The 16191-nt window shown below is 34.4% G+C and overlaps 1 protein-coding gene across 5 annotated transcripts in view; it reads left to right on the top strand.

Moving 5' to 3' along the window:
- GRIA2 (glutamate ionotropic receptor AMPA type subunit 2) overlaps positions 1–16191 on the top strand; it is a 142889-nt gene that overhangs the window by 81717 nt on the left and 44981 nt on the right. For all 5 annotated transcript variants that reach the window (XM_003257893.4, XM_004088542.3, XM_003257894.4 and 2 more), the window contains exons 4-6: positions 3608–3804; positions 8560–8613; positions 13644–13805. In XM_003257893.4, coding sequence (XP_003257941.1) covers positions 3608–3804; positions 8560–8613; positions 13644–13805 — 413 coding nt within the window. The remainder of the gene's footprint in view (positions 1–3607; positions 3805–8559; positions 8614–13643; positions 13806–16191) is intronic.

A 16191-nucleotide genomic window follows, 5' to 3' on the forward strand; every position in this document is an offset into this window, starting at 1 on the left:
GTCTCTTCAAATTACACGTCAGATAATGCAATCATTTGTGAATTACTTCTGCCTGTTGTTAGGAGTTAATTTAATATTATTCAGTGTCTTCTGATGAAACTGAATTTATTAAGTCTGATATAGCACTACTTGAGCAGTTTAGTTTCTTAATAAACATGTAAGTTTTGTTAGGTTCCAGAGGTTACAAAATATTAATCTTGAGCGTTTTAATAACAGTGAATCCTGAATCCACAGCAACTGTAAATTACTTTTGACGCATAGAACAAATGAGTTTGAAAGTCAGAGAAATTTCTTTTTTTTTTTCTTAAATGGAGTCCTGCTCTGTCACCCAGGCTGGAGTGCAGTGGCGTGACCTCGGCTCACTGCAATCACCACCTCCCAGCTTCAAGGAATTCTCCTGCCTCAGTCTCCCAAGTAGCTGGGATTACAGGCACCTGCCACCAGGCCTGGCTAATTTTTGTATTTTCAGTAGAGATGGGGTTTTGCCATGTTGGCCAAGCCGATCTCGAACTCCTGATCTCCAGTGATCTGCCCACCGCACCTGGTGCAAGTTAGAAATTTCTTTAAATGCATTCTTTTTTGATTTTAGACATCATCTCTATATTCTTTTGCAATGTAAACTACTGGAAATTTTAGATTTAGGATTACCACTTGGTGAAATCCATTTACAAAGTGTCATTTATATTTAAACTTTCTTGTAATACATGTTAAAAGTTGAGACATAATATTAAGAGCATCACCACTTGAAATTGTGTTATGTAGTATGCTTTATAATTAAATAAACAAAATGAAATAAGCTATTGCAGAGAATAAGGATGCTTACTGGTAATTTCTATATAGTAATATATGAATAGCACAGACAGCCCCATCCATGGATATAATGTCTTTAAGAAGGCGACAAGGGGGAGTTGAACCATGACTGGGATGTGGGAAAGTAGAACCCAGCAAATGGAAAGCGGCTTAGAATTTAGATTTTTTTTTTTTCTCTTACTTGCAGAGAAAACTGGGTAGACTTAATGGCTGTTTTCAAGTACGTTGATAGCTGTTGAATTGATCATAATGACCAGCTGTGCGTGTTCTGTCTCTACTGATGAAAAGGGAAGGATTTAATTGACCTATAGTGTATGGAAATCATAGGCGATCTGTGATGTGTTTTAAATATCTGTCACTGAAAGTTTCAAAAAATGACATATGGTCTTTTTACATTATCCCTTGAGAAATTTATGTTTATTTGTATCTTTTGCCAGAAGACTGGACAGAGGAAACTAATTTCATTTTGCCAGAAAAAAAGTTAACTTTTTTCAGCATGTGGTTCAATCTTCCATTCTGAAATAAAAGTAAATTATTTTTAATGTTTATTATAAAATATTTTAAATAACAATTAGAATGCTATAAAGATTCCCAAACACTCTTAACCTGGCTTTATTAAAGACTAGTATATGAGCAATTTTGCTTGATCTATATCTCTTTGTTCCCTGCAATTATTTAGAAATGAATACCAGACATTCTGCCATCTCATCTGTAAATATTTCAGTGTTTATCTGGAAAAAATGATTCTAGTATTTTAAATATAATGGTAATAGCATTATTATACCTAGACAATTAACAATTCTTAAATATTATTCTTTTTTCTACTGTTTGAAGTAAAATAAAAATGAGATCCATATATCACAATTAGTTAATATAATTTTTAAGACTCTTATAATGTAATGCAGTTTCCCACAGTCTAGATTTTGATGATTGCAACACTATGGTGCTTAAAATATTTTCTTCTATATATGCCCTATAGCTTGATACTTAGATTTAGAAGTGTGATGAAATTCAGGTTTACATTATTGGCATGAATGTAGCCAACACTAAATAGGTATATACCTATTCAACACCAAAATATGTGGGTTGAATATTATCATTTGGAGACACGTCTCTGTTATCTCTCTTTTTGGGTAGTTACCAGTAGTTGATGATTGTTGTCTTGATTCATTAATTCATCAGGTGTTACAAGACGGTGATAATTTCAAATATATATTCATCCATCATCTATTAGCTAGAGTATTTCCAAAAATATTATTACCCTGAAAGTGGTTCATATAGGAAACGCAGGAAAATGCTTGTTTTATTTCATTATTTACCAGTCTTCAAATTAATTAATTGGTTCCCTAGCATCCACCAAAGTCAAGCACATTTTTAAAACATAATTTCATAGATTTAAAACAGTTTATGTATTTAAGTATTTTGCATTTATTATTCTAATTAATATTCAAATGTTCCCATCTTTTTTTAAAGAACTCCTCTTCAAATTAGCTCCTGTGTGCTTTGAGGTAATGCTGATGGTTTTAGAGAGTTCCTTCCCTTCTGGTGTCATAAGATGTTTTAGACTCATCTTGTACACTTTTTGGCCAATATTGAATCCACAAAATTTTTAATGGTGGTTTTTCTTTTTTGAAATAGTTTTTAACAAAATTGATGATTGACCTTTTTTCATAGCAAAAAGATTTAAATAAAATTTGGTGTCTGAATTTAGGTTTTGAAGAGATATGTTCACATTAGGTGAGTCCTACATTTTATTAATCAAAAGGGTCTAATGTTGTTAGAGAAAGATGCAGGCTTTTCTAGAATAAAGAAGATGATTTGCTGAGTTCTGGATTCATTCTGGAGTCTCGATTTTGCATTGTTTGTTAAGTTATCAATATAAATGATGAATTTGGTTTTGCTGTGAATAGTAGAAATAATACGAAAGACAAGTTTATGTAGCATGTCTCCAAGTGCTAAATTGAGGATGTAACTTTTCCGGAAATAAATCCTCTAGTTGTTGTACCTCTTAGTCCTAAATATGAGGTAATATATGGACAATTAAAAAAACAATAAAAATTTTCCAAGTGATATGATGCTATAAGCAAAGTTACTAACTAACAGGAAAATAGACAAATTGGAAAGAGAAGTAAATCTATGCTAGAAAAGTAACTGACACCATCTGGTTAATAGGTGACCACTTCAATTTCTCTGGGATCATTCCCAATAACAAAAAAATAACATAACAGAAGACTGTGGATGGAAAAAAAAAATGAACCCAAACTGCTGACTTGAAAACAATAGGAGAAAATATAGCAGCCTCATAAAGAATATTGCCTGTTATCCTCACATAGACTTAAATAGATTCTTCTCACTGAAAATGTACTTGTCTTCTTCAGGATACTAATATCAAATGACAGACTATCATGTACGACTAAACAATTTTTTTCCATTCTGTAAGAGTAAGAAGTGTTTGTGATGCCATTTGATTTCACTTAAACCAAAGGTATTAACATTACACTTTAGTAATACTCTAAAGAAGACAGCTGAGAGTGTTGAAAGAAAAGGATATTATTTTCTACTCAAACAATGACTCCTTTGGTCAGAACAGTAATATTTAGGTAATGAGTTTTTGATGTGAAGTGACATAAGTAGAAGGTGATAAAGATCTTAGCTATAGCTTTTTTTTGAAGGATTCAACATTCCTTTAGTTGCACAAATATATCTGCCTTAAAAATATATTCACTGGCAATTTCATAACACAATCCTGAGTTATTCACGTATCTTTATCAGTCATCATTTTTCTTTGCCTTCCTAGGCTTATCAACACTGCAAGCTGTGCTGGATTCTGCTGCTGAAAAGAAATGGCAAGTGACTGCTATCAATGTGGGAAACATTAACAATGACAAGAAAGATGAGATGTACCGATCACTTTTTCAAGATCTGGAGTTAAAAAAGGAACGGCGTGTAATTCTGGACTGTGAAAGGGATAAAGTAAACGACATTGTAGACCAGGTTTGCTACTTTCTGTTTTCTAATGATGCCAAATATGAAATATGCATGCAGTGTCAGCATTTGCAATGTGTATTTGTGTAAGGTGCTTGAACAGCAGTTTTTGCTCTATGTTTTATGTCGGATGCAGCAAAGATCATCAATTAAATTATCTCTGGCTTCAGTTAGCCATAGCAAGTGGTCATCAATAATGCTGACACATCATGTTAATCATTAAATAAATTCAATAAATAATTCCTGACTTTTATGTTTTATATGATAAATGTTACCCTAAACTTTGATATTTTGATTTGAAAATTTTAAATTTAAGTCGGATGAACTTTGTAGAGTTAATGAAATAGACATGTATTAACTTAAGACAAGTTGAGTTCTAAGGGAAAAGTGAGTAATTCATGAAATTTTTGGAGTTACATAGACCATCTATGCCTCCAGAAAGAGTAAGTAGTTATCTTTGCAAGATATATATTTTTTCTTCCATTAAGGGACTTGTGCCATTATAAAAAACATCGATTTGTGAAATTAAAATATGTAGGAAGGACACATTTGGGCTGTGTTTACTATTTGAGAAGTAAACTAGATGCATCGCCTTGGACTGTTTGAAAGAATCACTGATACCAGTGATAAGGATATTTTTATCTGTGCTTAGATACTACCTTGCTTCAGTTTAAGATCTTTCAGGGTAGGGGAGCCATGCAGTGTTATCTTAATAATACAGGTAAAATCCACCATGATTTACAAATAGGGTAAGTGACTAGGGATGATAGTGACACAGCATCAGCATTATGATTGATTGAATAAGGTCTCCTTTACTGATATCTGCATCTCTTCCTAGCTGAAAATGTGTGTGTGTGTGTATGAGTGTATATGTGTGTGTATACATATGCATATATGTACATATATATGTGCACATATATATATTTATACAGTTAACCCTACCAATATCCTACCATTGACCAGAAGCCTTACAGATAACACACAGTCAATTAACACATACTTTGTATGTTATATGTATTATATACCATATTCTTGTAATAAAGTAAGCTAGGGAAAAGAAAATGTTATTTAGAAAATCATAAGGAAAACATATTTACTATTCACTAAGTGGAAGTGGATCATCATAAAAGCCTTCATCATCATCATCTTCACATTGGGTAGGCTGTAAAGGAGGAGGAAGAAGGAGAGTTGATCTTGCTGTCTCAGAGGTGGCAGAGGTGGAAGAAAATCCTTGTATAAGTGGATTCACACAGTTCAAACCCATGTTGTTCAAGGGGCAGTAGTATACACTGTGGCTGCTAGTGCCTTAGAATACTGTGGAAGTGCAAGGAAAATACACACTTGTGTATGCATTTCCTGGCTCTTCTAGCTTTGAGGAAAAAATTTGATTCATTAATTTGTTCAACACAAAACATTCTGTAACATAAATGTTGATTAAATCCTATTGATATATAATAATACAGGCCCTAAGTCATACAAAATAGATCTTTCATGGAATATTGAATAACTGAATAGAACTAACTTGTTATGTGAAAGAACTAAATGTAGTATGCCAGAGAGGTGAATAATTTCAGTAGAAAATCTTGATTCTAGTCTCAAGAGATGAAGTTAAGATTGTTTTTAACCTGAAGGCCTCTTGTTCAAATGTGAACCTCGAAAACGCATTTGAATTTCATAGAGGTTCTCATTAAAACTGAATTTTAATAATATTCATTGGTCTTTGGTTTAAAAAATTTAAGAATTCCTGACTCATCATAATAAATGTTGGTGAAAGACTATATAAAAATATATTTTTCCAAAACGAGAAGAGAGAAACCACAAAAGAAAACGAGAATATATTGGAAGTGATGTTTTGAAGTAAATATGATTATGATTACATAAATGTCCATATGGACATCTATTCAAAATGCAGAGTATTTTGCACATATATAAGTCCCTTGAATGTGTTAAATGAGCACATGCAATGGATGGCCTCAGCAAACATTTATTGAGGCCATCCTTTGTGCGTGAAATGAGGGATGCAAAGAAAGGTAAGAAAGAGTGATGTCTGCATCCCATGAACTCATTGCTTAGAGATAAAAATGTACACAATGTACACAGACAGCACTACAGAATTACAAGTTAAAATGCAATGTAGTCTAGGACATGGAGGAGAGAGAACCTTTCTTAAAAGGGGAAGGATCATTTGTGAAGGGTTCACATAAGACGTGGCATTTGGCTTTGCTTGGATTCATCCATTTATTTGTTCAGTAAATATTCCCTGAGTGTCTAACATTTGCCAGACAGGCACTGCAGTAGATCCGAGGAAGCAATGTTAAACAATAGGCCAGCCACCATCAGTGCAACTATTAATAATGTATTCACAGAAATTAATATATAATTATACTAATGGGATACACTATAAATGAAAAGAATGGTATGCTATGAGAGATGATTACAGAAAGAATTACTTTAGATTGGGATATTGTTCAAGGAATAGTTTACCAGGCAAAAAATGAGGATAAGGTACATTCCAAAAAAAAAAAAAGAAACAATGTTTAATTATTCACTCAACCAGTGTTTTTCCAAGACAACAGAAATGAGATAGCACTCATTATTGCAACAGTAGCTTGAAGTTAACAATAAATTAAATTTTATTAGACTATGTTTTTTTGTTTTGTTTTGTTTTTGTTTTTGTTTAGACAGATTCTTGCTCTGTCACCAGGCTGGACTGCAGTGGCGCAATCTCGGGTCACTGCAACCTCCAATTCCCCGGTTGAAGTGATTCTACTGCCTCAGCCTCCCGAGTAGCTGGGATTACAGGCACACATCATGCCCAGCTAATTTTTGTATTTTTTTAGTAGAGACGGGGTATCACCATGTTGGCCAGGATGGTCTCGAACTTCTGACCTCATGATCTACCCGCCTTGGCCTCCCAAAGTGCTGGGATTACAGGCGTGGACTATGGGTATTTTATTATCATTTGATAAAACCTTGACAGCACACATTTCTAGTTATTATTAGGTGGTGAAAAGATTCAGCCATCAAAAACATTTATAAATTAATGTAACTTTTCTATTGTCAGTGCAATAATAATTGTTATTATAACACAAAGACATGGTGGTTAGTATGGCCAATGCAAATTTTTATATAGATGCTGGGGTAGAGAATTTTCATATCCTTCCTTTCTCTCAAGTAAACTCAAGTAGGGACTACTGATATCACCTTTTATACTATGTTTTTAAAAAATTTCTCAGCAGGAAGACATGGATGATTCAGAGAGTAGAATGTACAGTAAGCAGAGCTAACAGATGTCAGCAGGAAATAGGAGGGACATAATCAATCTGATTCAGCTGATGCTAATTTATATGTTCATTCAGAAGGACATCTTTTCTTCAGAATTCTCCCTTTAACACGGAGGGTTCAGTTTCTTGGAAAAGGCAATTTAGTCATGTTACATAAAACTGAGTCAGAAAACAATGTAAGTTTTAACTTCCTTTCAAACAGCTATGGCTTAATATCAAAGTGGCATATGGTAGAATCGTTCCTAGGATTTTGTTCTTGCTCTTTAACTAATAGCATTGCTCTGGAGCACCTACCTGACTTTGTATTGGATTAGAGAAAGTCAGGGTAGTTTTCTCCCAGGGGGTGTAAGAATGTTCAAGAGTTAATAAGGCAAAGGATATAGTGGTGGAGCTTTCCAAGCAGACAAGCAGAGGAAACAGAATGTGTGAAGCCCTAAGGTGATGAGAAGAAGCTTCTCTGTGAACAAAAAAACCTAAGAGGGCCAATGTGACTTGAGGGTACAGAATAGGAAAGTTGAGCCTCAGAAACTTGCAAGATCAAAGCAAAACTCACCAAAACCATTTAATCAGAGAAATGATTTGGTTTGAATTTTTGTCTATAGCCTTAACATTTCATGCTTTCCACTGTTGTGATCATCTCCTTAAAAAACATACATTACATTACATTTGAATGTCCGTGTACCAGTACTAAAGCATGGCCAGTTTTCCTATTTCTACTCTCTTCGTAATTGATACAGATCAGTCAAAAGTCAAATTGATCAATAATGTCCAAAACCGTTGTCAGCATTACCACGATGACCACTTGTTCCATGCTGTATTTATCTTGACATTCATTTTAGATTTGGGTTTGTGGAGAAAAATTAGCTTCTCTGATACTTTGCCCTCTAGAGCTGGCAATAATGTCCATTTGGACTAAATTGTAAACATTTCACGGTCCTTAGGATAGGAATGTTACTTTACATATCCATGTAAGAATTCTTTTATATGCTTTTTAATATTCTTTTGAAATGTATGTAGTACTGTAAACTCTAGGTGTATTTATTTGAATATAGACATATGAATATAAAATCTCAGATGTTAAACAGTTTGAGATGTTTAATGTTTTATTAAAAAGACAAAAACACAGCCTTTGTAGGAATAGAATTCTGACTTGTCATGGATTAAACATACTTTGGTTTTATGCTTCTTAACATTCTGTGGTTTTATTTTTTACTATTGACAAAAATGAGGTAATAATTTTTGTTTAGTGACTTCCTGAAAGAGAATCATTTTTTAAGCATTAATATGTATTATTACTTTTTATAAGAGAAATATTATCTAATTTTGATAATTATATTTTATCAGAAATGACTTATTTTGGCACATCAAAAAACCTAGCAGATAAAATTCCACGTTTTTTCCTGAATCAGATCATAATACCATTAATTTTACACTTGCATTATTTGTATTAATTAAATAATTACTTATTTGTGCTTATTAGGTTATTACCATTGGAAAACATGTTAAAGGGTACCACTACATCATTGCAAATCTGGTAGGTGAATTAATTGGTATATATTATTTTACTAGATATGCTTATTCATTAAAAATTTAATTTTGAATGGCCAGCATTTATCAGTGGTGTTTTAAAAAATACAGTTTGATTGTAATTAGCCAGGCGTAGTGGTGGGCACCTGTAATCACAGCTACTTGGGACGCTGAGGCAGGAAAATTGCTTGAATCCAGAAGGCGGAGGTTGCAGTGAGCTGAGATCCCGCCATTGTACTCCAGCCTAGTGACAAGAGACAAACCCCCTCTCAAAAAATAATAATAATAAATAGAGCTTGGTTGTATTTGATAGATTAGATATATTGCTGCAATTATGTTTTAGAATTGCTTCCCACTTTGCATCTTCTAATCAATTTCTTATTATTATAAATGATATAAGAATTTATAGAACAATATTTGACAAGCTTCATACATTGTCTTAGATGGTGTATTTTAAGAAAAGAGAAAATTTTCAAAAATATTTAAAGTTTAATTATCCACATATTCCCTTGTCTCTGTTTTTCACCGTCTCCGTTTTTTATAAACTCTGCTCTCTGCACATTCCTTTAATTTTTAGCATATATAATATCCGAAATAAATGTAAATTTGTGAGAATATGTCTTAGTATGAAATTAAACCTGAAAATATCTAGAATATTGAGATGCTATGCATTATTTATGACTTCCTACTTACTATGTAAGCAACAAAATGAAAATTAAATGTCTGTAGCCAATCATCTTTTCATTAAGATTCCTGTCAAAATAAGAACCACTTGATCACGGCTTCTTGGGTTTATGTTTTCTCCAGGCCATGGTCACTCATATTGGCTCAGAATAAACCTTTTACAATTAAAAAAGGAAGGTAGTATACTGAAGCAACAGAGTTGCTTCTATTTCCCTCTTTTAAGTATCATCAGAGTCAATTTAGAATTATCACTAGACATTTCTTTTTTCAAAATAATTTAAGCCTTTACTGCTACAAAGGTTAATGTTATTTAAATAAGTAAGATGCTATGTGATTCAGGATCCCCCTCCCCCTACACCCCTGTCTCACCCAAGAACAAGAAAAAAAGGTGAGAGAAAGAGGGAGAGAGGCAGAGAGCTTATTCTAAATAGCATAATAGGACTTTGAAAAGCTTTTGACATATACAAATTTCATGATTCCTAGTGTATCACATTGTTACATCAGAAGACATTCATTCTAGTGGTGACAGAAAGAGATAAAACAAAACAATACAACATTTACAGCCTTCCAACTGATAAATGTTTTCACTAGAAGTTGAAGGAATTTAGAATATGAAATCTCAAAACTGCATGCTATTGGGTTGCTCAAGACAAAATTTCTGTTTGGCAATGAAATGGGTAACTACTATAAAAATTCTCTAGGACTTTCCTTTAGAATGTAGTAAGGAGATGCTAAGGACTCCCTAAAGAGAAACAAGAGTTAAATTAGATGAAGCTCTGTATTCAGTCTCTCCAGAACCACATTATGTACAGGAAACAGCCTGGACAGTCATTCCCCTGTGTGAATCGTGCCATTTGATGAACAACACAGAGCCACATTGAAAGCTGTGATCTTTAAAAATGTACAGATGGAGAAGATTATATTGGAACATTGAGAAATAATGACAGAAGGTGGCTCATCAATTTGAGGGCTGATATCTGATGCTATGAAAATGAAAATAAGTGTTTGAATGACCAAATTAAAAAGAAAAAAAAAGGCAAGTTCATGCTGTTGTCTTGCTTCTAGAGAGAAAATCTACCTAATATTTTATCTGAATTCAAGTCCTGTTTTTCTTTTTCTCAATACTTGGTTTCTTTGCCATATGGAACTTCTAGTGAATCAATAAGTTCAAAAGGCTGTATAGTGTTGCAATTTCTGAGAGTTTGTAGGACACTTGGAAATTTTACTGACATTCAAAATTAAACAATGCCACCCAAAGTTGAAGGGCTTTCATCTTCCAAACTCTTGAGAATTTTCTTTTCTTTTCTTCCCCCTGTTCAGCTTGTAATGAGTTCTATAATAGGTGGTTATAGAAGATTTTTTTAAATATCTGCAGATAATATTATTGATTAATTTCCTCAGGAATTGCTGAATGCTTGATTGGGCTCCTAAAACACAGTCTGTGATTAAGTCCCTTCCAACAGCACTGAAAAGGGTAACTTGTAAATAAGGTGATGAAGAAGTGGTCATAAGGAAATCCAGTTCTCATTTCTCCAACCTTACTACCTGTATAGATTTAATTCTTTAAAAAGCCATGGTTCCATAATGAATTCCAGCATTAAGAAGGGTGTCTCCTAGAAATTAAAAATTCAAGAAAAAGTTGGAATAGATTACTTGATATGTTTGAATATTTTATTTTTTAAAAAGCTTTACTTATAGGCATGAAATGTTTTCATGGAAGCACTGGAAAAAATAGAGATAGGCATATAGAAATCTCTAGCAGTGAAAAAATGGGACATGATTATAAACATGGGCCGAGATCATGTTCGAGAAAGAAAATGCAGTCCTAGTACACTATTTGGCTTTGCTATTAATAATATTTAGAGTTATAAATACGTAAACACTAAGTACTGATTAAAATGGTGAGAAGATAAATGGTTTTGTCATGTAAGCAAATTACATACTCATGTGGGATACACAAAAACTCAATAAAATTTCTAAAATTAATAAATTAAGAAAGAGCAATAAAAATGTGTCATGCAGAATTAGGAGGTAAATATGTGAAAAGCAAATATATTAAAATTGAATGTTTTGAAGCAACTTAACTGGAACATACCTAGGGTAAAACAGAATATATGATTTTTGTTATATACCTTTTTGCACTATTTGCATTATCTTGATAAACAGAAACAAAATTGTGAGCCAATAAAAAGTAATTACCTTCTCCTTCAGCTAAATAATATAATAATATTCATGTTTTAATATCAATAACAAAGAAAAGATTCTCCTAAATTTTGGGGTGTGGTAATTCAAAATTAATTTAGTATACTTTTAACTTTTGTATACAATAAGATAGAATAAGTATTTGTGAAATGTGAAAACATTTATAATTGTGATATATGGAAATTAATTTCATCTTTGAGAGAGATACACTATCAAGTTGATAAAATTCATGTCAGCACAATCTTTGAAATCAATGTAAATATCACATAATAGTTTTAGTAATGACTGAATTCACTGCAATAATACAAGAGAAATTTGTTTTTTTTAAGATTTAATATATTCTATAAAATTAGCTGGGTCAAATGGTATTTCTAGTTCTAGATCCCTGAGGAATTGCCACACTGACTTCCACAATGGCTGAACTAGTTTACAGTCCTACCAACAGTGTAAAAGTGTTCCTATTTCTCCACATCCTCTCCAGCACCTGTGGTTTCCTGACATTTTAATGATTGCCGTTCTAACTGTTGTGAGATGGTATCTCATTGTGGTTTTGATTTGCATTTCTCTGATGGCCAGTGATGATGAGCATTTTTTCATGTGTCTGTTGGCTGCATAAATATCTTCTTTTGAGAAGTGTCTGTTCATATCCTTGGCCCACTTTTTGACATTGTTGTTTGTTTTTTTTCTTGTAAATTTGTTTGAGTTCATTGTAGATTCTGGATATTAGCCCTTTGATGAGTAGATTGCAAAAATTTTCTCCCATTCTGTAGGTTGCCTGTTCACTCTGATGGTAGTTTCTTTTGCTGTGCAGAAGCTCTTTAGTTTAATTAGATCCCATTTGTCAATTTTGGCTTTTGTTGCCATTACTTTTGGTGTTTTAGACATGAAGTCCTTGCCCATGCCTATGTCCTGAATGGTATTGCCCAGGTTTTCTTCTAGGGTTTTTGTGGTTTTAGGTCTAACATTTAAGTCTTTAATCCATCTTGAATTAATTTTTGTATAAGGTGTAAGGAAGGGATCCAGTTTCAGCTTTCTCCATATGGCTAGCCAGTTTTCCCAGCACCATTTATTAAATAGAGTTAAAACTAGAAATACCATTTGACCCAGCAATCCCATTGCTGGGTATATACCCAAAGGATTATAAATCATGCTGCTATAAAGACACATGCACATGTATGTTTATTGTGGCACTATTCACAATAGCAAAGACTTGGAACCAACCCAAATGTCCAACAATGATAGACTGGATTAAGAAAATGTGGCACACATACACCATAGAATACTATGCAGCCATAAAAAATGATGAGTTCATGTCCTTTGTAGGGACTTGGATGAAGCTGGAAACCATCAGCAAACTATTGCAAGGACAAAAAACCAAACACTGCATGTTCTCACTCATAGGTGGGAACTGAACAATGAGAACACATGGCCACAGGAAGGGGAACATCACATACCGGGGCCTGTTGTGGGGTGGGGGATGGGGGGAGGGATAGTATTTGGAGATATACCTAATGTTAAATGACGAGTTGCTGGGTTCAGCACACCAACATGGCACATGTATACATATGTAACTAACCTGCACGTTGTGCACACATACCCTAAAACTTAAAGTATAATAAAAAAAATTAGCTTCCAGCTGAATGTGAAATTGTTTAATTGTTCTCAAATAGTGACTGGACATTTAGTACCTCATTTTGAAGATGTACCTATCACCTGAATGAAGAAGCAATTCAAACAGGAGTAACTTGCTCACAAGGTTGTAGTTCTTCAATAACTACTTTAATGTTATTAAGTGTCTGTAACCACATGGTGGTTCTCCGTTGTAGACCCAGTAAGTAAAACCTAGTCCTTATCAATGGAAGATTTCTCAATAAGGTGGAGAACATTTATGTAGGCACAACCATGAGTGTTTCATGAGATGATCCATCAGTAAACGTGTATTGATTAGGGAACCACTATGATGCTAACGTGGTGTTAGGTGCTGGTGAAGAACACTGGCTGATAAATACATGGGACATTTTCTGCAGGCTTGTTATATCTCGTATGTTCTTTGAAATATCTAAAACCGCAATGTATAGAGTTATTTGGTAAATGTTAAGTAGCATTTGGTTCTCAAATAAAAAGTGTGACATCAATGTGTTCTATGTTTAGGGATTTACTGATGGAGACCTATTAAAAATCCAGTTTGGAGGTGCAAATGTCTCTGGATTTCAGATAGTAGACTACGATGATTCGTTGGTGTCTAAATTTATAGAAAGATGGTCAACACTGGAAGAAAAAGAATACCCTGGAGCACACACAACGACAATTAAGGTTTGCTTTGGTTTCTGTTTTTTCTTTTTCTTTCATATGTGAGGAGAGAGAAGAGCCTTGGCAAATAAGGAAGAAGGAGAAAATAATAAAGGGAGTAGAGAGCGCGTTTCAAAATAGCAAACACATTGACTGCTAAATATATTTTTCACATTTTTATGGTTTAAGTAAAGCTATTAGAGCTTTACTGTATTACTCTTGTGTTTTCTACTTCCTTACATCTATGATAATTTATAATAAATAAATTCATTCATTTATTAATCCATTTGGCATTTTTATTGAGTGGATTCTGAGCCAGACACTTTTTTGGTAAATAAAAAGACAGGGATAATGTCCCTGCTCACAGTTGAATGGCAGAAAGACAAAAGCATTGAGAGAAGAATGCTTTGAAGGCAGAGAACAGCAAACTCTTAGCGACATGGAGAGGGCAGGGAATTTTTAAGCTGAGACCTGAAGAATAAGGGACAATTTTACCCTGACTGCTGTTTAGAATATTATGTTTGCAAATAAATTAAAGAACAATAGGTGTCGGTTTGTTCCTAATCTTCAAAAAGCCAACCTGTAGACAGTTCTTAGTTCAGTCAATAAACGTATGGCCACAAAGAGAGAGAGAGAAAGAAAGAGAGTGTGTGCATGTGTGTGTGTGTGCGTGTATAAAATAACAGCTGATGAGTAGCCTGGTCTCTAGAACTCTTTAAAAAGAAGATAAAAATCTCAATTGGCCTTAATAGTTAAAACATAACTGTAATGCTTTATGCAATCAAACAAAAAATTCTTGAACGCTAAGTATTATTTGTTCCTCAGGTATAAGAGCTACACAGACTGATCTTTGTTCTCCATGGGTTTGGACACAATGAGGTCTTCACTTGTTTATTTGATGCATTTTATTGGGTATACACATGCATGCATGAATTTACTTCCAAATGGTCAATATTTCTGCTGTTGACAGGAAGGTATTTTTCCTTCAGTTGGTAACCTTATTGAGAGCAGAGTTAAGATTAAAACCCGGCTAAGGGTAGTTTAAAGAGTGAGTGGGTTGAAAGTTAAGATGATGTTCACATTCTTTATGAAAATTAAGAGCAAAAGTTGAAAAATTGTATAGTAATTTTGTTTGCGAATTATAAAGCAATTGTATATGAACCAGGCAGGACAGTGTTATTTCAGTTGCTCTTACAGTTGTACCTGAGTATGCATCATAGAGATGTTGTTTGATGATAGGTGTCTATCTATGAGATTGGTCCTAGAAAAGGATTAGAAATTTTGAAGTTCTTTACTTTGGGATTTATGAATGGATCTTTTAATTTTTAAGTCAATTTTGTAAAAGCATTCCATAGGATTTTAAAGAATAACACCAAGTAAGTTTTTTTCAAAAAACGAGGTGACTTCCTGTTTGGTGACTTCAGTTGAGATTCAGTATTTGTGACTGGGCGCGGTGGCTCACGCCTGTAATCCCAGCACTTTGGGAGGCCGAGGTGGGCGGATCATGAGGTCAGGAGATCGAGACCATCCTGGCTAACACGGTGAAACCCCATCTCTACTAAAAATACAAAAGCACTACAGGCGTGGTGGTGGGCGCCTGTAGTCCCAGCTACTCGGGAGGCTGAGGCAGGAGAATGGCGTCGACCCGGGAGGTAAAGCTTGCAGTGAGCCGAGATCGCACCACTGCACTCCAGCCTGGGTGACAGAGCAAGACTCCGTCTCAAAAGAAAAAAAAAGACGTACTGTTTATATCGGGGAGGTACTTTTCATGTAACGAGGCTTCTGAGCAGGTAGATGGACACCCAGAGCCTTAGTTGGTGTCAGCGTATGTATCCATCTGTGCCTAGAAGAGGTCTAACTGCTGATCCCATTCTGTGGAATTGCAGGCTTCCGTCCATTCAGAGATGGTGCCATGTAAGTTCTCTGATGGAGTGGATGTTGTCCTCAAATGGAGACAGCATGCTCCTTTCGAATATTGTGTTAGTCATTGTGTTGCCCCCGACTGCTGCCTGCTGGGAGAAGGATGAAAGCAAAATGAAATTATGTTTTTCTCCTAGAAGTCGTATCATGATTCAAGTTCACGTGCCTTGCATTAAAATGCAAGATGTATTTGCAGTGTGAGAGATGTTTGGCAATGCATTCTGTTAAAAATTTTGCCAAAACCTAGTGCCAGATTTCACTGAGTTGAGAACCTGCATTGTGACCTTACTTGCTCCCTTCCTGCTGTAGCATTTCCCCTCCATAATGCCTCCCTTTTGGTGGCTTCTGCCCATTTTCAGAGAGATCATTATGCATCTTCATTGTGAGGTGTTTCAAAGAACCTAGACTAATGTGTTTTAAAACTTAGGCTGTGAATCGCTATTTGACCCTGGGTCCAGGATTCTCATCTGTACAATGCAGTAATGACCAT

Source organism: Nomascus leucogenys, chromosome 7b (assembly GCF_006542625.1).
Source record: "Nomascus leucogenys isolate Asia chromosome 7b, Asia_NLE_v1, whole genome shotgun sequence".
In the NCBI taxonomy this organism is placed as follows: Eukaryota; Metazoa; Chordata; class Mammalia; order Primates; family Hylobatidae; genus Nomascus; species Nomascus leucogenys.